The sequence below is a fragment of the Monodelphis domestica genome, chromosome 4 (genome assembly GCF_027887165.1).
Source record: "Monodelphis domestica isolate mMonDom1 chromosome 4, mMonDom1.pri, whole genome shotgun sequence".
Classification (NCBI taxonomy): Eukaryota; Metazoa; Chordata; class Mammalia; order Didelphimorphia; family Didelphidae; genus Monodelphis; species Monodelphis domestica.
Window position 1 is genome coordinate 427685105 of NC_077230.1, and position 25336 is coordinate 427710440.

Sequence of the window (25336 nt, forward strand, 5' to 3'; positions counted from 1 at the left end):
TTAAAAATATTTCAGCTTCCTTGACCTTTCACCTTGTTATTTTGGTAGAGCTTGCACTCCATCCCAGGGTCTTGGTTGGGAAGTTTAAGGAGAGGAAGAATGAGCCTCCCATTTGTATCCAGTAAAGCCAAGTGAGACTGGCCGGGAAGGTGACAAATCTGAGGTCAGCTAGCCACCTTTTGTAGTGGGGGGAGAATATGAAGAAACAGTGAGCATGTTCCTGGGCATGAAGGTCATGGTAGGACTTTTTGGAAGGTGTTTTGGCAGCATCAATGGATCCAGTGACTGACATGACATAGTGACTAGTGTTGGACTAAGAGTGAGAAAGATCTATATTCAAATTCTGTCTCAAAATGTTACTGGCTGTGTGTGTTACTAGCAAGTCCCTATCTGTGTCTCAGTCTCCTGATTTGTTAAATGGGTAAAATAATCTCTCCCTCCTGGTGTTGTTGGATGAAATGAGACCATATATAAAAGCTCTGTATAAATCCTGAGAATAGGCCAAACAAATGTTCAGAGGAAGGAAAGTACAGAGTATGAGTCTGGGTACCAAAGGCAGACCCAGGCTGTCTGAGCACACAATGCATGGCCAGAAGTATCTGAAAGGTCTGATGCCCTTTTGTGAAGGGAGCCAGACCAAGAACACTCAAGGATAGTCTGTAGGCAGTAGGGAGTCATGAGCAGAGAAGAGACATGAGCACACACATGTGTATTTGAAAGACCAATTGAGGGCACTAGAGATGCTTAGCCCAAAGAAGAAAAGACTTGAGGGGGAGGGGAGACATGTCTCCAAAGACTGGTCAAGTTATAATGAGTTTGATGCCCCTGCCAGGGGATGCTCAGTGGTTACATTGATCAGGGAGGGACTATTTCCTAATGTGTCAGTATCTTTTCTCCTTACAGCAACATTCTGGTACCCTTTTATCTCTTGTCTATCACAGAACAACTCTTTTTTTTTTAAACCCTTACCTCCTGCATTAGAATCAATACTATGTATTGTTTCCAAGGCAGAAGGGCCAAGCAATGGGGGTTAAGTAAGTAGCTCAAGGTCACACAGCTAAGAAATGTCTGAGGCAAGATTTGAACCCAAGACTTCCTGTTCCACGGCCATGCTCTCAATCCACTGAGATACCCAGCTGCCCCCACAGATCAACTCTTCAGAGGAGGTAATGGCTTCTTTTTCAGAAGGGGCAGGTATTATGATTGGAATCTTGGTGATTCTGATTGGGAACTCTACTATTTTTTTGTTAGAAAGATAGGAGAGTAGGATTCTGTGGCCCCGGACTCTCCTCTCTCATAGTCTGCCTCCCATAATGTGGGAGAGAAATCAAGATGATTCCTCAATTTCTTGACCTTCTCTAAGGCCCTAGTCTCCCCTCCCTGGCCCAAACATGCCTTTCACACAGTATTTACTGCTGTGGATCTCATTGTTCTTTTCAGAGTTATTAATTGTTCCTCCTTTTTTTTTTCAACTTCTTTCTCTAGGAAACAGTTTTTACTTCTCCGTTTTTAGAAGAGTTGCTAGACCTAGAGTATGTAACCCACAAAATTAAGGAAATAAGATCTAAGAAGACAGAGCAAGAAAAAATGGAGAGGCAGCAAAGGGAACAGGAAGAGGGTAGGCTAGAGAAAAAGAGAGATGGAGGAGAGCTGTCAGCAGGCTGCATCTCAAGGTAATAGCTCCAGAGGCTTTCCTTGACTACACAGACCAAACAGGATTCAGTTTTAATGGACTTGACTCCCTGCTCATTTCATTCCAAAAATTATTTGGGATGCCTTGGAGAACTGAACTGAACAGGATTTCTGGACTGACTCTGCCACAATGCCAAGACCTATAAACAGGCTTGCTGGGAGCCATCAGGCCAGGACTCCTTGACAGAGGCACGTGTGTTACTAAGGAGGCCACAGTGTGGCCCTTGGGAAGATGTGATTGTCCCCTCAGCCCCCATTTGCATGACCTCTTAATTGACATGATTTTTATTTCCCCTGGTCTGAAAAGGAATAATGCCAGAGCAAAACACCTGTACTCTAATTCTCTAAAACATCACTGAAAGATCAGACCCTCAAACCCAATCCCAAAAGACTATCATGTGTTAAACTTTACTTAGGTACATAATCTCCAGTAAAACCACAGCTACAGGCCAAGCCCAAAAACTTTTCACTCACAGAAACCTATTCTCATGAAGCCAGCACACAAATCAATCATAGAGACCCATACAATAAGTACAAGTTCATCAAGCTTCAATATGCCTCAGTGACTGGATTACACAAACCAGTAAGTCACCAGTGGGAAACTCCCTAGTAAGAACCCTGAGAAATGACCAGTCTGATATGAAATCTGAATTATGTTTCCAGTACCCCTCAACCTCAATGATATGATTGTTGAATTGTCTTTTAAGAACTGTTGATAATTATCGTATTTCGTTAAAAGCAATAAGTAATTTTCCTTGATTGTTTGTAAGCTTAAAACTTCTCACAGGGTAATGAGAAAATTAAGCCACCTGTGATGAAATCATTTATCTTGTATGCTGTCTGTAATCACAATATATGAATATAGAATGTTAATCAAGTGATTTGTTAAAAGTTAATGTATCACTTTTCCAATTATCTCTCTTTGAACATGTGTGTTAGCTAATGTATCTATGTGCAAAGAAAATGGGCATAAAAATAAACACCAAGCCTGGGGATGGCAGAGCAGCTATCAGATGCAAAGCAATTCCATGGCCGCAATGATTAAGCTGTCTTCCATTTGTTATTTTGACTGATCCTTTGCCACCTGTCGGGAACCCCTGGAGTCTCGAGTGAGGCTGGACCTTGCCTGTGGCATTTCTGGTGCTGGAACAGGACCATTCCTGTCAAGTTAAATCCCCTTCCCCTAACCCTAAAAGTTTTGAATGGATCAGGTTCCCCGCCCCGAAGAGGTCCCAGGCCCCCCATGGACAGAGCAAGGTTTGTGGGGGGGATTAATCCAGGGCTCCCAATATAAGAGGAGCCGTTCATAACAGGTTAAGGTAGGAGAAGAAAAGGGCTGCCATGGGACACAGTGAATTGAAAGAAAGAAAACTTTTCACTGAAATAATTAAACACAGTTTTCAGAAAAGTGGAATAAAGGAGAGAAAAATAAGCAAGTCACAGCTGATTAATTGTTGGAGTTTATTCAAAATTGCGGTCTGTGGTTCCGTAATGTAAGGATGGTAGATTTAGACACAGAAGAAAAAGTTAGCCCAGAATTAAAATCTTATAACATCCCCATCGGCTAGACAACCACCAGTAACCCCTCCATCTGAGGAAAGGAGGAGTGGATGGTCAGGAATGAGGGGTCCCCCTCATCCTCCAACTCCATGACCCCCAGATTCTCGACTCTAGCAGAGAAAAGCCCATTTTTCAATCCCTTGTCACCTGCCTTTTCAAATGTTTACACTTAAGGCTCATAGAGCCAAAACCTTTTTTCACCTCTAACAGTTTTAAAGGGACAGTACTTTGGAAACAACAAGATGGACTTTTTCATTTCTTCTTCCTTTTTCTTTCTTCCTCAAGATCTTGAGTAAACACCTTAACTCTTAAAAGCATGCTTCCCTAGTATGTGTTTAATGTTTATTATGTGTGACTCGATGCGTATCTGCATCCTAAGTTTTGTGTTCGCATTTTCCCTAATTGGCCATTTACAAAAAACTACTTCAAAGTCCTCCGCCGAAAAGAAATAATTTATGTTCCATAAATCTTCTTTCATTTTGTTTTAGAAAGGGCCCATCCAGACAAAAAAAAGAGAGAAAGAATGATTTGTAACCTACAAAGGGGCCTTTTATCCCCCAATCTGGCTCTTCTCTTAGATTTGATATTAAAGATCTATATAGGCAACCTTGGAAAACTGCTAATTAGTCTGGAAATGTACTGTGATGAGTGGAATTTTATGGTGATGATTGTGTCTCAGTTAGAAGTGAAATGTTAGCTAAATTCAATTCTGTTCAAGCCAGAGGTCTGTTTATCAACACTAGAACCAATAAGAGATAGTGATTGAAATAAGTTCAGAACTGGTTGAAGGTAATTAATAGACAGCTTGACACCAAGAGGAATTTTCCTTTCTAAAAGACAAAAAACCATAATGGATGCTTACTAAAACATAAGATATTTATATGTCAAATTCAGTCACTCAACAGTTATAGTGGAGAACTTTTTTCTAAGAATTAAATGTTGAATTTCAAAATGAGATATCCTTCAAAGACAGCAACATGTTAGCATTGAGATTGTAGAAGTTCAGAACTGGTAATTAGCATATGTGATTTTGCATAGTTGATAAGTATGTGATGTATGGCTAATGTTAGAAGATGTAAACAATGTTATACTTGATAGGGAATATATGTGCTATGAATAAGAAGAAACATATCTATTCAAATGTAATTTGTTATGATGTCATAATAGATGAATACAAAATATGTATGAAATTGTGCTGTGAAGAAAATTAATTTTTATGCAGATTATGTATAGTGCAATTGGCAAAGGAAATTTGACCAGTTCGAAATCAAATAAGCTTCATTATTAGGCTATTAAGTCTAGGTAAAAGGTAGTCGCCTCTCCCATACTTATAGTAAGAGTAATAGGGACAAAAACTAAATGTTTTATTCTGCATGGAGCAGAAGTATGAAAGGAAAACTGGAATCTTAAGGAAACATTGTTAGAGAACATTAAACAAAGTCAATTTGGAAGTTGTTAAGTTTTTCATTAATATACTGAGAGATTTAATATCAAGGTTTTAAAAACATGTAACTAAAGCGTTAAAAAAGGATTGGAAAGAAAGGAAAAATCTTCACAGACTACAAGTGCAGTCAAGCAGTTACTGTCCTAAAACATTCCAAAAGTAATTTATCCCCTTCCTCAGGTACAGAAAGGAGAACAAAAGTGCTTGTAATCATTTTATATTTATATTAAGGGACCAATAAAACAAAATATTTTAAACAGATAAAAGTTTTCAGCTACCTTATTTAAACTACAGAGATATAATTTGAAAAACTTGAGAGGTTGGCTGATAGCTGGAATAAATCTTGATCTGATAATAAGATATATTACAACTAAGACTTAAAGAAGCAACAGGTGTTTTAAGAGTTTATTTGAGTTGCCTAAATATTATAATCTCTATAAACTACTATTAAGTAAAAATATGAGTTTTTCTAGAAGCAGACAGAAATAAAAGGTTTTTTTAATTCAAACTGCATAATGCTGGCTAGGTAATACAACTGCAAATGTCCAAACTACAAATCCAGAATCCTAAAGAAGCTCAGGTTAGAAAACATAACTTCCTTTTAATAATGAAAATTGATATATTACAGTTAGCTAAACAAAAATAAAAATGCAATGATTTATGAATAGTTGGATTAACTGGATCCCAGCACAGGCACACATCCAACCCAATCCCTTCATGGGTGAGGATGAGTTCCAACATTTGCCCCTCTATAATCAGATGTAAATCAGGCTGGCTCAATCATCCCTGGCCTCAGATTTTCCTCTCTTGCTGTCTCCTTCTGTCCACTAAGTTGAACTACCAGGACAGGAAGGACTCTGGATCATTACTACAAAATGTTTCAGAGTAGCAGTCTATGTTTCTGTAGCAGTCAGAGAGAGAGAGGGAGAGAGAGAGAGAAGGGAATGGGGCTTAAATACCCCCTCTGTTTAGGCTGGGCCAAAAGGCCCAAGCCCTTAGTTAGCTGAGGCAAAGAAAAGAGATCAGTCCCTATCACTCACGTGACCAAAATGGAGAAACAGTCTCAGGGGCCTCCACCTCCAGCTTCCTTCAGAGCAAGCTTCTCAGAGCACAACCTCTCAGAGCAAAACCTCTCCAACCACACTAGTTCTCAGACTCCGCTATCTTTAAGGAAACCATCCAAGTTCCCTCCCCTCAGTTCTCACATCTACCAATCACTGTCCATGTCTTCCCTGTGCCAATGGTGGCACTAGCTTAACCCAGGACCACCCAGAGGTCTGCGGCTTTGCACATGTCTGTTGAAGGTCATAATCTCAAATAATTAAATCTTGATCCTTTGCTGCAGCCCTTCCTAAATCCTGTTACCCTGAGTAGGGTGGAGATTGGAAGTTCCAAGACCTGGTTTTGTCATTCCAAGTATCTCTATTGTATAAATTCTAAAATCAATCATGACTCAAAGAACTTCCTGTTCTATGCTTAAGCATAGATCAAAGCCCTTTCCATTGTTTAGCAAAAGGTTTCTGTCCTAAGGTAGTCTTAAGTAGGGAGGAGAAGGATCCTCCCTACCTAATGTTGGAAATGGGGAAATTTCCAACATTCATAAGTCTAAGAAATTTTAAGGTTTACAATCCTCAGTTTTTGTAGATACCTTTATTGAGTAGGTAGAAGCTCTGCCCAGAAGAACAGAAAAAGGCGGGAAGTAACAAAAGCTCTTCTTAATGAAGTAATTCCTAGGGTGGGCCATCCCACATCACATCATCAAAACGATAATGGTCCTGGCTTCACATCACTATTATTGTCATGATTGTTAATGCTTTGGGCATAACCTACAAGCTTCATTGCACCTGGCATCCCTAGAACTCAATCAACCCTGTTTGCTTCAGTATTCTCATCTATAAAATAAGCTGGAGAAAGAAATAACAAAGCACTTCAGAACTTTTGTCAAGAAACACCAAATAGGGTCATGAAAACACAGACACATCTGAAATAACTGAACAAATTTTCCTTTTCTGAAAGGGAAATTTAGTGATTCTGAACCATACTGTCTGTCTCAGTCAAATTTGCCTCCTCTTGTTTGGAACATACTCCTGGAGGGGGACAGGGACTGAGTCATTTTTCTGTATCTCTAGTCCAGAGCCTAGGGACTTTGTCCTGAGCAAGTGGGTAAAAAATATTGTGGAGAGGTGAATGGCCTCTGTGGCCCAGGTCAGTTAGATGAATGAATGAATGCAAAATAAGAATAGGATCAATAATGTGAGAGGTGGGGAAAGGAGGAGGCTTGGTGTTTGTCTAGTGCTACTTATCAGCATCAGTTTCCTTACCATTCAAATAAAGATGCTTGTGCTTTGGAACACAATGAGATGCTATATTGCTTAGTAGACTTTAAAGTGCTGGGTATCTGGAAACTCTTGTAATTAGTATCATCTCATTTATCTATGCCTAGAAGATTACTCAGTTTGGATCAATAGATTCCCTGGGGGTAAGGGATAAAGCTGATCTCAATAGGTGAGCCATTGAAGTGGGAATGACCAGGGGAACCATAGGGGGGAGCAGTTAGAAACCAACAGGGGAAGAGCCATTATGGCAGCATAGCAGGAGCTTCTCTCAATATCCTTCTAACCAATCATTACAAAGCATCTCAAAAGGACAGAAATCAGAACCAAAGGAGTAAAGGGCCTCGCCTATTGGACACAGTGTGAAAGGTAGGCAGTGAGTGTGGATTCCTATGCCATAAGGGAGAGAAACTGCTCAAATCAAAGCACTAGTTGACCACATCTTCTCCCACAACAACTACTGATCCACAGTCAATGCCAGGGCCAGGAAAATCTCCAAAGTCTCAGGGGATGACTGAAAGCACCACAGAATACCCCTGAGGGCTGTGCCTGGCCTTGGCAGTGAGACTCAAAGCTGAATAACACAGTCCTTGCAGCAGGGGCAGCAAAAGGGCAGCCAAAAGGGCAGCCAAAGCAGAGTTGAGGATGATGAACTTAGTGCAAAACCCATGTTGCAGTTGAAAATCCAAGAGGCAACCACTGAGGAGGATAACCTTAGGACAAAATGCTTTGAAGCAGGAACTACACATAAAAAAAACCATCAGAGATTTACCTACCCTCACTCAGTCCTCTGAAAGGGAAGGACAAATAGTCCCAAGGCAAAGCCCTTGAGGCAGGAGCTTAGAGAACAATGACCACCAACATGCAAGAATCCTAATCCTCCAAGGGCAAAAGGTGTAAAGAACATCCAAAAAAAAAACCCTCTTGACCCTGGAAATTTTTGAAGGAGTAAAAGAGCAAATGTAGAATGTCTGTCTTGTAAAGTGGGTACAGGGAGTGCACATCATTGTCTTCCTCATTTCTTGCTCTGGGGCCCAGGATTCTCATATTAAAAAGAAAAAACAATCCCTTAAATTCTGATATAGAATATATATTAAATATTGGTTCTAAAGTAGAAGAGTATATAAGGGCTTGGGAATTGGTGGTAAGTGACATGACCAGGGTAACATATATAGGTAGTGAATTAGGACAGATTTGAAGCCAGGACCTCCTCACTTCAGTACTGGCCCTTCTATTCACTGAGCCCTTTCATCTTGTTGCTAAGAAAAGAGAAAGCAGGAAAAGGAGAAAGCTGTGGGAGAAACCTGAGAACTGGAGAGTTACCAGCATCCTCAGAAGGAAATGCTTCCTCAGTGTTCCAATTCCTGCTTGATCCAGCAACTTTAGCACTAGATGACTGGCATGAGAGGTGCCTTATTAATCTATTTCAGATTTCCCCCAATTCATAAAGTCTTCCTGTGTTTCTGATTTCTCTTTAACAAGATTCCTTAGTAGCTGTTTCTAGTCAAGGAAAAGGGAATGAGGATTCCAGAACTTCCACAGGAAAGCTCACCAAGGGAAGACACCCACATCTCACAAACAGTGCCAAAAACAAGAGGGGGGGAAGTATGGGTGAGAATATGACTCCTGGGAAACAAATCCTCTTCTGCGAGTCTGAATTGGCCAGGTTGGGATGGATGGCTCTTGCCACTCTGTGGCTCAGAATAGGGCAAGGCTTTCTCTCTTTCTAGGACTGGGAAGGAAGACTCCCAGGTCCCTTTAGTAAGTTAGGTAAAGGGGGAACCTGACCTTTGGAGGTCCATGGCTCCAAAGGGGAAAAGGCACAGAAATGGAGACTGAAGGAGTCTTTTATAGCAATGAGGCCACTAGGAGAACCCACTGGTGGATAACTCTGTTGGTCCCTGAATTTATTTGCAGGGATTGGATACTGAGGATGTGTGCTCTGTAAGATTATGGTAGTTGACCCTGAATAAATATCAGACATGATTTGACAGAGGTCTCAATCAGAGCAACTGAGCTCCTTGAGAAAGAAGGGATACTTAAGAGAACAGTTAAAAGTCTTGTCTTTAGAGCTTCTTAAATTTCAAGATTTCTTCGCAGGCACCAGGGTTTCTTTCCCCCTCCCTTATTATCAAGCCTCATCACTGACATGCAACTACCTCAAAGTTAGTCCTTCAGCCATATACACTATTATTCTTCTACTCAGCTAGCCTATGGAGTGGTGGATCTTTCTCAGGAGTCTTTTTCCACACTTAGTTTATCATTAGGTTGTGCAACATTTTAAATTATGAGATTGTTTGGAGTTTGATAATTTCATTAAATGACTGTAGAAGCAATAGTAGTAGTAGTAAGTAGTAGTAGTAGTAGTAGTAGTAGTAGTAGTAGTAGTAGTAGTATTGGTAAAGAGAAGGGAAAATGGGAGAAAGGTAAAGAGACACTTAGTGTTAAAAGGAATTTTCCCTCCAGATTATGTGTGTTTCTTGGATATCATCAATCAGTGACCTGTAAGTTATTTACCATTGAAATGTCCAGGTATTGACAAACCCTCAGAGAAAGGAAGTTGAAACCAAGGAGAGGGGAAACTGATCCCACAGAAACTGCCCACTTGGGTGTTGCCAGGCAAACTGAGGAACTATTATTGGTTCTTTAGATGTGATTGGGGAGAGCTAGTGGGTGGAGAAAGCTACTTATAAGGTTAGACCGAGGAACTGCTGCTGCTCTTCTTTCTCTCTCTCACTCTCTCTTTATTTCTTTCTCTCTCTCTCTCTCTTACTCCCTACCCACCCATCCCCCTCTCCCTCTCTCCCTCTCTCTACATTTCCCTATCTTTCCTATCACTACTCTGATATAATAAAGCTACTCAAGATACTACCAGCATCATAATTTAATTTTAATTGTTGCCCTCTGGTGACCATAAAATTTTGACATGTAGTTTCATTTTGTTCAGTTTCTTTACATTTTACTCTCCCTAAACTATTCTTAAGTGTTAGTAGTTGATTTAGACAGGCTAAATACACCAAGATGTTGACCAGAACCAGTAATCAAGACTGATCAAAGTTACAACCTCACTGCAGAAAACTTTGGATTGGTGAGAAATGATTAAGTATTTGGGGAAGGAAGCAAGCTTACTTTTTGCTTTTTCTCCCAAATAGAGCCAGGTTTGGGGATTAAGTGCTAATTAATGATTAAATGACAGCTAGGAGATATTGTGGATGGAGACTGGAGTCAGGAAACTCATCTTTCTGAGTTCAAATCTGGTCTCAGACACTCAATAGATGTGTGACCCTGGGAAAGTCACTTCACCCTGTTTGCCTCAGTTTCCTCATCTGTGAAATGAGTTGGACATTGAACTGGCAAAACCCTCCAGGATCTCTGCTAAGAAATGGAGTCAGGAAGAGTTGTACATGACTCTATAATTACTTGTTAACAATTTCTCCTCACACATAAGGGTTTTGCTTTCCATCATCATTTGCCTCTATGATTCTAGTTCAGCCCTCTGAGGCCACACAGAACACTTCTAAATCCTCTTCCACATAAGAGTCTAGAATATTGCTATCAGGCCTCTCCCCAAAGCTTTCTATTCCTTTTTCAAATATGTAGTTCCCTCAATTGATCTTCAGAGACTCCAGATCCCTCACCAATCTGGATGAACTTTCCCCAGTTCACTGTAGCCCCTTCTAAATTGTGTCTTCTAGAACCAAATACAATAATCCAAGTGCCATCTGATAGTACAGAAGGACAGTTATCTCCTTATTCTTGGAAGTGGACATGCTTCTCTTAAGACTGCATTAGTGGTTGGGTAGTTGTGTAGCTCAGTGGATTGAGAGCCAGCCCTAGAGATCAGAGGTTCTGGGATCAAATCTGACCTCAAATAATTCCCAGCTATATGACCCTGGGCCACTCACTTAACATCCATTGCACAGTATGAATTCTATGGCTAATAAGTAAGGGTTAAAAAAAGTTTGCATGATGTTTTTTCAACTGCCCTGTTACCTTTCCAAATGATAATGAGTTTGTGGATCTCTCAATCATCCCCAAGGCCTCTTTATGCAATCCAACATGGCATTAATAGTTTGTCTCCAATTTCCCCTTTTTTAAATCAACCATCCCCCATTAATTTAACTTTTTTTCTGTGGCATTTGTACCAGTCACTGCCCCATGGAGGCCAGTGATTTTTTCTGATTTGGACTTTTTTATTCCAGGATAAGACCTGATATCAATCCCCAATAGTATTCATCTTATTACATTCCATCTTCTGTGCCAGCTTCCTGAGCTACTTCTGCATCCTATCTGCTTTTACCATCCCTATCTTTCCAATTTTTCTTTTTCTCTTTTCCTTCCAGTTACAAAATTATGCTTTCTGCTTGTCTGTATAATCAGTCGAACAATAATGGTCACCATTTACAAAGCTCTTTTCATATGTTATTTCATTTGATCCAAGTCACTCATAGGGACAATTCTGTTTCACGAACAGAAACTTCAGAAGATTTGTATGAACTGATGCAAAATGAAGTGAGTAGAACCAAGAGAGTAATTTATTCAATAACAACAATGTTGTAAAGGCAAACAACTTTGAAAAATTTGGGACCTCTGATCAATGCAGTGGCTAACAAGGATTGCAGAAGACCCATGATAATAAGTTACTCACTTTCTACAAAAAACTACGGACTCCCTATGAAATCAGCTGCCTCCCTTCAGAAATAGGATGCAACAGGGTGTAAGTTGCAACAGATATTTTTTAAGCTTGGGAAATAGATTTCCTTGATTGTCCATGTGACATTATAGGTGTATTTTAATCTTGAAACAGTTACTAATGTATTAATATTGCAACATATGAGCTCATGTACGGGATTCATAGGCATAGTAGTTCTTGATCATTGTATTTAATAGGTACTCTATTAATTCTGACCACTCTTCAAATCTACAGTCCAAAGGTCAGAAGAATTCCTGGATAGGCTGCCACAGGGTCCTAGTTCCCACCTTGTCAGACCAGATTCTATACCAGTTCACATGCTTAATTAACCTCCTCCTCTTTGATCTTGTGGTTGTCAGATGAGCCAATGTTAAGTCTTATGCCTTGTCACATGAACATTAGCCACCTCCCATTCCCCATTGCTTAATCCTCCAATAAAAGATTGAGGAAATAAATTAAGAAAAAGCTCTTTTCAACCACAGGTGTCAAATACATAACCTGCAACATTCTCAGGTGCTGCATGAACCAGGGGAAAAGGTAATTGGAAAATAGTTAACAAAAGAAAATGACACAGAGATAATTATATGATCATTTAAAATGTGTGCTTTCATCATCCTCATGTACAGATTGAGGCCAATAAAAAATCATTCCACCTCTGAAGTATATCCTGTTGGTGTCTGACTTCCCCAAGGTCACTTCCCCACTTCACAATTCTATCTCTCCCCCCTGCTCTCCATTCAGAACATTCCTAGAGGCAGGGACAGGAAGTTGGGATACCCCTAAGGTTTGTAACAATAAAACTACATGAAATAAAAGGAAACTAAGGCCAGAGATGATCTCTCTATGGTCCTGCTGTACATTAATGTGATTATGGGAATGGAGGGTCTGTCATCTGTACATAGGAAAGTCAGACCAGTGAATTAATTGGGCAGCAGGAATACTACAGTGGATCCAGCTACTGAATGCTAAAGCCAATAGATCAGAACCAGGCTTCACAAGAGACATGCTTCTATGTGGCATTTAATGCCACAAAGCGGAAAATATATGTCCAATGGTGAATCTCTTTGTGTGAAAGGAGACAAAGTTTATATCTTCCTTTCCATCTCCAGAATTTCCCTACCAAGGGGAATCAAGGCCAGCCCCATTGCATGACCATAGCTTATACTCCAACCAAGACTAGAAATATTCCGTGGTTCCACAGCACCAAGGGAAAGGGATTGAAGGAAAGAGTATTGGGCAGACATTGAACCTGCGGTCCTAGAATTTGGGAGATGAAGAAGGTTGTATATCACTAGGACAGAAGAGAATAATACAATATCAATAACAAGGATGATGAAGACAACTCACATGCTTTTTATACCTACCATATAAAAAGGACCTTTACTCATAGAATGCTATTATATACAGAGAAAATGTAATTCATTTTTCCAGATAAAGAAACTGAGGCCTCAAAAGGAGGAGTCATTTACTACACAGAGAGTAGACAGAAAAGAAAGGATTCTATCCAAATTTTATGATTCTGAGCTCAGGGCTCTTTCTACCACAATGCACTGTGCCATGGAACCAGGGGGGGTGGGGAGAGTGTCACTTTTATCTATTTCTGTCATGCCAGGGAAAGAGAGAGCCCCACACAAAGTTGGGGGCCCAATCCAGATACTCACCATAGATTATAATATTCTTGGTTGCAGTACGCGTCAAACCAGTGAATGAGTTATATGCAGTACAGGTATAAGTGCCAGCATCACTCAGGGATGCAATAATAGAAAATGTGGCTGAGTTGCTGACTGGTTGTCCATTGTGTAACCAAGTGAATTGTGCTGCTGGGTTAGAATCAGCAACACAGCTCAAGGTAATATTTGCCCCAGTAGGGTACTCATCAGCTGAATGTACAATTGTGGCGATATCTGGGCCATCTGGAAGAAAGAAAAGGATTCCATATTGAGATTATGGCAGAAATAAGGGGGCATCTCCTAGTATAAACCCATCACGAAGAACCACTGTGTCTCCCTGATCCTCCTTTGAGCTGGGAAATTCACAACTCATCTTCTACTTTTCCAGTGTGGATCTGAACTTGGAAGATCTTAGGGCTTTCTCCAGTTCAGCACCCTGGATGGCCACCCTCAACCAGAACACATGGCAAGGCCAATTTGGGCTCCCTAAAGATGAAGGGGGTTGGGAACCTCAGAGCCTACCTCTTTAGCTCTCAGAGAAGGGACTGAATTAGCCTGGGCCTCTGGGAACACACCACCAGGCTATAAGAAGGCACCATATAGGAAGAAGCAATATACTCACAGGTAACATTCAGTGTGAATGGATTACTCCTTTTCCTAAACAATGGGTTCTCAATTTCACACACATAGGGCCCTTTGTTTTCCGATCTTCTGAGACTGCGGATAGTGAGTGTCCTCTTATCCGGCGACAGCTGTATCCTGTTACCACCTGGGGCAAGTCCATTTAAGAACCACAGGTAAGTGTGAATTTGACCCATAGCATTGCATGTCATTGAGAAGTCCTTGGTCTCCACTGCAGTATTGTTGGAGGTGAGAATGGTAGGTTTGGACAGTGGCGCTGTGCAGAGAATAGACAGAAAATGACTGTGTTGGTTCTTTTTCTTAACTTATAACCAAATAAGTGGTTTGGGAGTGGCCTGTTTAAGACCTTGGCAAGGCAGGAGGCCAGAGACCAAAAATCTGTGATTTCAATGGCAAGGACACCCCTTTCTCTGGTGCAGATCACAACTCCTCCAGTCCTTAGGAAAAGTTCAGCTTCAGTTCCTGTGGCTGACAAAGACATTCACATGGAGCCCAAGCCCCGGGTGCTCAGTCTTTCTGGGCTGAGGCAAGTAGGACTGGGGATGACAGACCCCAGTCAGAAAAATCTGGGGAGATTTAATTGCATCTATCCAGGAATTCACTGAAGCACTATCACTATTAGAACAACTTGAAGAAGAACCTGAAAAGATTCAAGTTGTAACTTCTATGTGTGACATACCCACAGATATACCACAAGGGGTATTTGCAAAATATCAAAATGATATGAGTTAGATTAAATCAATTACTCCTGTTAGGATTGAGGTCAGGGAAGGAATACCATCTAAGATACCACAATACAAATTGAGTAGAGAAGCGAGAGAAGAGATAACACCTATCATAAATAGTTTGCTTGAGCAAGGTATATTGAGACCTATGGTATCTGAATACATTTACCCAATATTAGCTATTAAAAAGAATAAGCTAAATGAAGATGGAACTCCTGCCTGGAGATTTGTGATGGATTTAAGGGCTGTGAATAATTTTATATGAAAAAAAAAAACACACTATAACACCATCTCCAGACAATATCACAACTCAAATACCTGCAGAGTCTAGGTGGTACACAGTGTTGGACCTGAGCAACGCTAGCTTCACTATACTATTGCACCTTGATTCTCAAAATATTTTTGCTTTCCAATGGAGACAAACCCAGCTGTGCTATGCAAGATTAGTGCAAGGATGTTGCGAGTCTGCTTCAATATTTTGTCAACTGTTGCAGAGAGATCTAGCTACCATAACTTTCAAACATAGCAGATTGATACACTATGTGGATGATTTGTTGCTAGCATCTCCTGACCCTAAAACATGTTTGGAAGATTCAAAGAAATTATTGAGAGAACCTTATAAGAGAGGACATAAAGTTCCTAAAAAGAAGATTCAATGGGTCCTACCAACAGTTGAATATTTAGGATTAGTCCTGGAGGGGGACACCAGGAAAATATCTAATAAAAGGAGGGCAGACATACAGAAGCTAGGCACCCCTAGAACTAAGAAAGAACTTAAGAGCTTTTCTGGCGGTTGCTGGTTTCTCAAGGCAGTACATAGTAGGATATTCTCATATTTCCAAGTGCTTGATTGATATGACAAAGAAAGATATTAAAGAACCATTGCAATTAAATAAAGAACATTTACATGCTTTGTCACAGTTGAGAGGAGCTATTTTATCTGTTCCAATTTTGGGAATACTTGATTATATGAAAGAATTCCACTTGTATGTCCATGAAGCAAAAGGTGTTGCTTCTGGAATATTAGCACAGTATTTTGGGTTAAATCTGAGGGCTATTGCATTTTACAGTCCTATCCTTGACACGGTTGCACAAGGAATGGTTCATTGCCTCAGGAGCTTAGTAGCTACAGCTCTAATGGTCAAGAAGTCATATGATATAGTACTAGGATGTAAATTGCATGTGTATTCCGCACATCAAATTGAAAAACTGTTATGGTCGCAGAATATGCATTCATTCACCGATGCAAGAATATCCCAGTATGAAGTCATTTTGTTAGGCAATTATAACATCACAATTCATAGATATGCACCATCGAACCCAGAAACTCTGATCCCTGATTTGCCAATGGATGGAGAAGTATTGCATGATTGGGATCAGATAGTGGAACTCATGCATAGGCCAAATGAATGCCTTAAAGATACACCTCTTATGGATCCAGAAATAGAGTTATACATGGATGAATCCTCTTATGTTCGTGATGGGAGAAAATTCACAGGGGCAGCAGTTGTGGACAATGACAAAACTCTTTGGCATGCATCACTGCCAAGCCATGTCGGCACTTAGGGAGGATCATGGCCCTAGAATTAGCTAGAGGGAAAAGAGCTAATATTTTTTCTGGATTCACAATATGCTTTCTCCACGGTGCATTGGTCATCATACATATGGTAATACAGAGGGCATAAAACTTCAGCTGGGAAACCAATTGCATATCGCAATCTGATAGATCATATCATAAGTGCTGTAGACTTTCCTAAAGAGGTGGCCATAATCCATTTTAAGGCACACACTCATGGGAAGGACAGAATACCCCTAGGGAATGACTGAGCAGGCACAACATCAAAGTACGCTGCTAGGTTCGATCCTCACCATGTGCTGAATTTCTCTCTGATCAAAAGGCAGGATCTCACTGAAGCCTAGGATGGAGAATAGATGCAGTCATGGAAAGAGCAGCTAGGTACTAAACTAATCAAGGGTGTCTGGATTGCTCAAGGGGGTAAACCTATTCTCCCTAAAAAGTTATATCAACATCTATGCACTGTAAGTCATGCAGAAGGACATTATGGAGTGCAAGGGATTCTGGATACCATAAAGAGATATTGGACAGCACCAGGAATTACAAAAAATACCATTAGAACTTGTCAGGCATGTGAAACATGCAAGAGATATAATCAAGGACATTTTAAGAGTGCTGCATTGGGAAGCAGACCACTCAGCTATATGCTTTTTCAGTGTATTCAAATTGATTATATCAACATGCCTAGAGACAAGGGATACAAATATGCATTGGTGATTATGGATAAATTGACTAGATGGGTTGAGGCATGTCCATCCAAGAAAAGTGACACTGCTACGGTAGTGAGATTTCTATTAAAGGAGATTATACCTAGACATGGCATTCCTGATACCATAGATTCGGACAAGGGGTCTCACTTTACTTCCCAGATTCTAAAAGTAATCTACAAGAATTTAGGGATTAAGTACAATTACCATTCAGTATATCGACCCCAAGGTTCCAGGCAGGTCAAGCGTATGAACAAAGAACTGAAAACATAAATAGGCAAACTCTGTTCAGAAACACATTTAAAATGGACAGATGTTTTGCCTCTTGATTTGTTCAATATTAGAACCAGGCTTAGGACTGACCTGCATTATATCACCTTTTGAAATGCTACATGGTCAGCCACTTTGGCATGGTAGGACAGTAAGACCACCTTACTTGTCCATCTTAAGAGGGGAATGTGTTCTTCATGAATACTTAAAACAGATACAACGTAGGATTGAAGAACTAAGGAAACTGGGTTTGCTTGGGCAAAGAATACCACTAGATTTTTCATTGCATGAGATAAAACCAGGTGATAAGGTATATGTCAAGAACCTTAATAGAGAATCTCCTACAGAATCAAGATGGATCAGACCAACTAAGGTCATAATGACAATCCCAACATCTATAAAGGTTGATCAAAGAGATCCATAGTTCCATACTTCACATGTGAAATTGCATCACACCCATAATGTTGATTAGCTCTGGGAATATAATCAATAAGCAATGACCGTCCCTACTGACAACACATGAAAGGACATGACTACTTGCCACCAGAATACAGACAAGAGAGTCCTACATATGTTAACATGATTAAGTGATAGCACCCCTGGAGCAAATGCAGCCAGTGTTGCAGCCAAAAGAATAGCATTAGAAGCCTTAGAAAAAGCCTCGATATATTTCTATACAAAGTCTCTGCCAAGAACTAAGTACAGTAAACATTCAATAAATCTTCTAGTGAAAAGTGAAACAACAAGAATTAGCAAACTTGAAATCACTATTTTTAACAAAATCCTGAGAACCTATGCATAATGGTCACACCCATCTGTGAAAAAACATATGTAGACCTTACTTGCTTTTCACGAAGATATACATATGCAAAGCTTACCTCCATGCACGAAGAGAATACATGTAAATCTTACCTGCAGACATAAAGATTGATAAATTCTGACAAACATTCATGAAGATTTCAACTTACTTCCATGCAAATATACTTTTCACTCTTATTTGCACACACATAAAAATGTCACATGCATACATGTTTGTGGTTTGTTCGTGTGTTCTGGGTTCCTGATTGATTATTCCGGTGGATCCTGATTTGAAGACCACATCTTCAATCAAGACTGGAAGATGGCAACTGGCATGCAGACCAGACAGAGGACCAGAGAGTAAGAAAGATTTTATGCAAACATCGTTAAAGGACATGGTAGGACTTTGGAACTTTGGAATTTTGGAACTTTTGATCATGAGGGTATGTAAGAATGCATAATACATGTTACCTCACATATATGCACATATATGCACACATCCTACATAGAATACACTTTAGTAAGATATCTCATAGAATGGGTAAGTACATAACATGCATAGTGGCATAACAAAAGACACATTGATACAAATTTCTGTGGAAAATTCAAAGATTTCTTTTCTGTATGAGTTTGCACAGAAATATAGTATGATGTACATATGTCAATGTGTATGGATCCTATGTACACATGTAAATTACTATTGACTAATGAGCTAACTTTATTTGAGTAATTTATTAATATTCTAACTACTAACATTAGTGACAGCCTAGTGAATTTGTTTAAGTCTTAGGAAAGTAGACATAGAAGTTCTGAAGTATAGAATTTACATTGCATTATGATTGTAGGTTAGCATTTGTTAATGATAGTAAACTTTTCTTAGTGACTGTATAGACATTAGGAATTAGGACATTTGCATATTCTTAATGTTAGTGAAATTGTTGGATTGATTTGACAAATGTTACAGGAGTTGTTATGTGAAACTATATTCATGTAAATCCCTTACCTAAACCATTTTCCTATACGATTCTTAGCTTAACATCTATGTAGATAGAATAGTTAAGTTAGGATTTTTTTATCTGGGGGTGGCTAAGGGAATACTTAAGATAGCACAGGGTGAAGAATAGATAGATAGAATTAATAAGTGTAAGTATCATTGAAAAATGCAAGTTGATTTTTTTGGAGAATAAAAGGGGGGATTGTGGAAGAGGCATGAAGAAAGAGAGGATTTGCAGGACAAGCCAAGCATGCAGATCAAACTGGGGACATGATCTGCAAAATCAAGGTGAAGATTCCAAAAGGAATGTTCCCAGGAGGACGCAGTTGGGAGCCTGGACAGAGGAGAGAAACTGGGACTTTGGGGTTCTCTCTGGGAGTGACTGACCAAGAGAGAAATCTCTTCTCTGGATTCCTGATCAAGAGAGCCTGGCTTTTCCTGACTTAGGCAGAGAGAAAGACCTTTGCGGTTTTTTGAAAGAGTCTGGACTTGAATTACTCAAGCAGAGATTATCTGACTGGAGAAGGAAGATTTAACAGTTATCTTCCATCTCTCTGGCTGTAGCCAGAGTGTCACAATTGTGACTAGACTGACATTTCCTAAACCCTTCTTAATTCTCCTTGTAGGTTAGGGACAAACTTCATCCCTCTCACCTCAATCCACATTCTGTTTGTTACCAATAAACCCTTTACCTGAGAAAAGAAGAGTAAAGAATATTTCTCTGAAATCGCATAGTTCCCCTGGGTTACTTAGAAGGTGGCTGACTAAGACCAGGGGAGGGGAAAGGGTAGCAGGAGGGCTTCAGGTGAAAGACTGGGAGGTGAAGGGTGGAGAGTAGAAAATAGTTTGATTTATTAGCCTTTAGTGATCTTTAGGCAGCTCCAGAGTAATCCCCTCTAGCAGTATTTATCTCTCTAGCCTTATCTCTCATCTATCTCCATTATAACTAGGCAACCTCAGGTGTCCCCTAGTAGCAGCTCTCTAGTCACAAGCCAGAATATCCAGTTACCACAACCAGAAATATTTACACAGATTTTCTCTTATATTACAAAATGGACTGGTGGGGAGGGAAGCAGTATAAGGGATGGAGAGGGTTGGGAGGTAGTTTTAAAAGACTTCAAAAAATAAGGAGGGAAATAAGAAGGGATGGGGTAGAAAGGGTAGTGAAATAAGGGTGGAAACTAGGAGGGCTGATTAAAAGTAGATTATAGAAGGAAATAGTGAACGAAGAAAATGCAGAACTACAAGTAGAAAGCAAAATGTTGGGAAATACATATCTGGTAATCATAACTCTGAATGTGAATGGAATGAACAAATCCATAAAACACAAGCAAATAGTAGAGTGGATTAGAATCCAAAACCCTACCATATGCTGTCTACAAGAAACACACATGAGGAAGATAGATACGCATAGGGTGAAAGTAAGAGGATGGAGCCAAATCTATTGGGCATCAACTGATAAAAAGAAGGCAGGAGTCGCAATCATGATATCTGACAAAGCCAAAGCAAAAATAAATCTAGTTAAAAGAGATAGGGAAGGTAATTACATCCAGATGAAAGGCAGTATAGACAACGAGGAAATATCAGTACTCAACATATATGCACCAAATGGCATAGTATCCAAATTTCTAAAGCAGAAACTAGTGGAGCTCAAGGATGAAATAGATAGGAAAACTATACTAGTGGGAGACCTGAACCTTCCTCTATCTGAACTAGATAAATCAAAACAAAAAATAAATGAGAAAGAGGTAAGAAAAGTGAATGAAATCCTAGAAAAATTAGAGTTAGTTGATATATGGAGAAAAATAAATGGGGGCAAAAAGGAATACACATTCTTTTCAGCAGCACATGATACATTCACAAAAATTGACTATGTATTAGGGCACAAAAACATTGCAAACAAGTACAAAAGAGCAGAAATAATAAATGCAACCTTCTCAGATCACAATGCAATGAAAATAATAATTAGTAAGGGTACATGGAGAGGTAAATCAAAAATTAATTGGAAATTAAACAATACGAGTCTCCAAAACTGGTTAGTCAAAGAACAAATCATAGAAACAATTAATTTCATTGAAGAAAATGACAATGATGAGACATCCTTTCAAAACCTATGGGATGCAGCCAAAGCAGTACTCAGGGGGAAATTTATATCCTTGAGTTCATATATTAACAAATTAGGGAGGGCAGAGGTCAATGAATTGGGCATGCAAATTAAAAAAACTAGAAAGTGAACAAATTAAAAATCCTCAGATGAAACTAAATTAGAGATCCTAAAAATCAAAGGAGAAATTAGTAAAATTGAAAGTCAAAGAACTGTTGATTTAATAAATAAGACTAGAAGCTGATACTTTGAAAAAACAAAATACACAAAGTACTAGACCATCTAATTTAAAAAAGGAAAGAAGAAAACCAAATTGACAGCATCCAAGATGAAAAGGGAGACCTCACCTCTAATGAAGAGGAAATTAAGGCAATCATTAAAAGAATCATTATGCCCAATTATATGGCAGCAAATGTGGCAATCTAGGTGATATGGATGAATACTTAGAAAAATATAAATTACCTAGACTAACAGAGGAAGAAATTGGTTACCTAGACAACCCCACATCAGAAAAATATTGAACAAGCCATCAAATAATTTCCTAAGTAAAATCCCCAGGTCCAGAAGGATTCACAAATGAATTCTATCAAACATTCAAAAAACAACGTATCCCAATATTATACAAACTAATTGGCAGAATAAGCAAAGAAGGAGTTCTACCAAATTCATTTTACGACACAAATATGGTACTGATCCCAAAACCAGGCAGGTCAAAAACAGAGAAAGAAACATATAGATGAATCTCGCTAATGAATATAGATGCAAAACTCTTAAATAGGATCCTAGCAAAAATACTCCATCCAGTCATCACAAGGGTTATTCACTATGACCAGGTAGGATTCATACCAGGAATGCAAGAATGGTTCAATATTAGGAAAATATGAATCTTAAAACTGCTCAGACTCTACCTTGGAACATTTGGTTAAGGCTATTCCCCATTTAAAAATGGAGGTACTTGATCAGGAATGTACTGGGAATTTTAACATTACTCCACCCATACTTAGGCATACTTTAGGGGAAGATAAAGTTGTAAAACTCCTTACTGGAACAATGAAAAAGTCCCTAATTCATACTTACAGTGAGTCCAAAACCTTAAGCTAGGTCTATTTTTTGATCTAATACAAAAAGGTACTAAGTTCCTATAAAGGTTAAATTAATCAGTAAAAGGTCAAGCAACTTACAAAAGGAAAGCATAACAAAAGAGGTGTGAAGTTTTAGTCTACTCAGAGAAGGTGATAACAAAAGAATATGTGAATTAAGAATGGTAAGTCCTGTGGAAAGCATCTACTGTGATTAGTAGATGTGAAAATTTAGGGGAGCTGACATAAGAGAAATTTTTCTTTAAAAGGAGATGGTTCTCTCAACTTAGGAGTTAGTTGGATCTCAGACTCGTTGGAGTAGCTGGGTCTCTGAACTTAGTTGGAATCTTGCTTGGAACAAAATCTTGTGGTGAGTGGATAAAAGACTAACTTAGTTTTCTCTCTTAAAGAGAAAGGCCTAGGCCATTTGGCCTAGGCCCTAGGCCTTTTCCTACTATTTCCTCTTACTCTGTCTCTCCTTTCCCTTAATTCCTTCATTCATTTTAATTAAAATCTCTATAAAACCCAATTGACTTGGGTATTTCATATTTGGGGTTTTTCCCATGGCAACAACTTATTTTTGATATAAAATCAAGACACTAAAATTATTTCTACAGTTTTGGCAATTCACAGTCTTGAACCCACATTTTCATGGTAACAAAAACCATCCACATAACTGACCACGTTAACAAGCAAACCAATAAAAATCACATGGTTATCTCAAAAGATGCAGAAAAAGCCTTTGATAAAATACAGCACCCATTTCTATTGAAAACACTAGAAAGTATAGGATAGAAGGGCCTTTTCTAAAAATAAAAAACAGTATAGATCTCAAATCATCAGCAACATCATCTGCAATGGAGATAAACTAGAAGCATTCCCAATAAGATCAGGAGTGAAACATGGATGCCCATTATCACTTCTATTATTTAACATTATACTAGAAACACTAACAGTAGCAATTAGAGAAGAAAAAGAAATTGAAGGCATTAAAATTGGCAATGAGGAGACCAAGCTATCACTCTTTGCAGATGATATGATGGTCTACCTTAAGTATCCTAGAGAATCAACCAAAAAGCTAGTGGAAATAATCAACAACTTTACCAAAGTTGCAGGATACAAAATAAACCCACGTAAGTCATCAACATTTCTCTATATATCTCCAACACATCTCAGCAGCAAGAATTAGAAAGAGAAATACCATTTAAAATCACCTTAGACAATATAAAATACTTAGGAATCTATCTGCTGAGATAAACACAGGAACTTTATGAACACAACTAAAACACACTCTCCACACAATTAAAAATAGATTTAAACAATTGGAAAATCATTGGTTGCTCATGGGTAGGATAAGCTAACATAATCAAAATGACAATCCTGCCCAAATTAATTTACTTATTTAGTTCCATACCCAAAAAAAATTTTTACTGAGTTAGAAAAAAAACATAAAATTCATTTGGAAGAACAAAAGATCAAAGATATCCAGGGAAATCATGAAAAAAAATGCAAAGAAAGGAGCACTTGCAGTCGTAGATCTAAAACTATATTATAAAGCAGGGGTCATCAAAACAAGTTGGTACTGGCTAAGAGACAGAAAGTAGGATCAATGGAATAGACTAGGGGTAAATGACCTCAGCAAGACAGTCTATGATAAGTCCAAAGGTCCCAGTTTTGGGGACCAAAACCCACTATTTGATAAAAACTGCTGGCAAAATTGGAAGACTGTATGGGAGAGATTAGGTTTAGACCAACATCTCACACTCTACACCAAGGTAAACTCAGAATGGGTGAATGACCTGAATATAAAGAAGGAAACTATAAGTAAATTAGGTGCACACAGAATAGTATATTTGTCAGATTTTTGGGAAAGGAAAGACTTTAAAACCAAGTAAGAGCTAGAAAAAATCACAAAATGTAAAATCAATAATTTTGATTACATCAAGTTAAAAAGTTTTTGTACAAACAAAACTTATGCATCCAAAATTATAATGGAAGCAACAAATTGGGAAAAAATCTTAATTACAAAAACCTCTGACAAAGGACTAATTACTCAAATTTATAAAGAGCTAAATCAATTGTACAAAAAATCAAGCCATTCTCCAATTGATAAATGGGCAAGGAACATGAGTAAGCATCTTCCATATGAAGAAATCAAAACTATTATTAAGCACATGAAAAAGTTTTCTATATCACTTACAATCAGAGAAATGCAAATCAAAACAACTCTGAGTTATCAACTCACACCTAGCAGATTGGCTCATATGACAGCAAAGCAAAGTAATGAATGCTGGTGGGGGTGTGGCAAAGTTGGGGCATTAATGCATTGCTGATGGAGTTGTGAATTGATCCAACCATTCTAGAGGGCAATTTGGAACTATGCCCAAAGGGCATTAAAGAACAGTCAGCAGTGATTCTGAACAACTTGGAGGAATCTACGAGAAAAAAACACTATCCACATTCAGAGGAAACACTATGGGAGTAAAAACACCCAAGAAAAACAACTGCTTGAATACATGGGATGAAGGGATATGGTTGGGGATGTAGACTCTAAATTAACATCCTTGTGCAAACAACAACATGGAAATAGGTTCTGATCAAGGACACAAGTAAGACCCAATGAAATTGCACATCAGCTGTGGGAAGGGTAGGTAGAGGGGAGGGAGGGAAATAAAGAGATTATTGTAACCAAAAAAAATTAAATTAATAAAAAAGAAACGATAAACAAGGGGCAGCTGGGTAGCTCAGTGCATTGAGAACTAGGACTAGAGATGGGAGGTCCTGGGTTCAAATCTGGAAGAACTATACACAGTAACAGCAATATTGTACAAGGATCATCTGTGAAAACTTGGCTACTCTCAGTAATGTAATAATCTGGGACAATCCTGAAAGATTTATGACAGGGAATGTTATCCACTTCCAGAGGAAAAAAACTATTGGAGTTTCCTTTCATATTAGTATATTTGTGGTTTTATTTTGGAATTTGGTTACGTATAAATGTGCTCTTACTACAATGTCCCAAATGGAGTGTTTTGTACAACAATAAAAA

At 38.9% G+C, this 25336-nt stretch overlaps 1 protein-coding gene across 1 annotated transcript in view; it reads right to left on the bottom strand.

Annotated features, from left to right (window-relative positions):
- Window positions 1-13922: 13922 nt before the first annotated feature.
- The window catches only part of LOC130458747 (carcinoembryonic antigen-related cell adhesion molecule 1-like), a 35326-nt gene continuing 23912 nt past the window's right edge, over window positions 13923-25336 (bottom strand). The window contains exon 4 of the mRNA XM_056825368.1: window positions 13923-14290. Within this exon, the coding sequence (XP_056681346.1) occupies window positions 13926-14290 (365 nt within the window). The 3' untranslated portion in view covers window positions 13923-13925. The remainder of the gene's footprint in view (window positions 14291-25336) is intronic.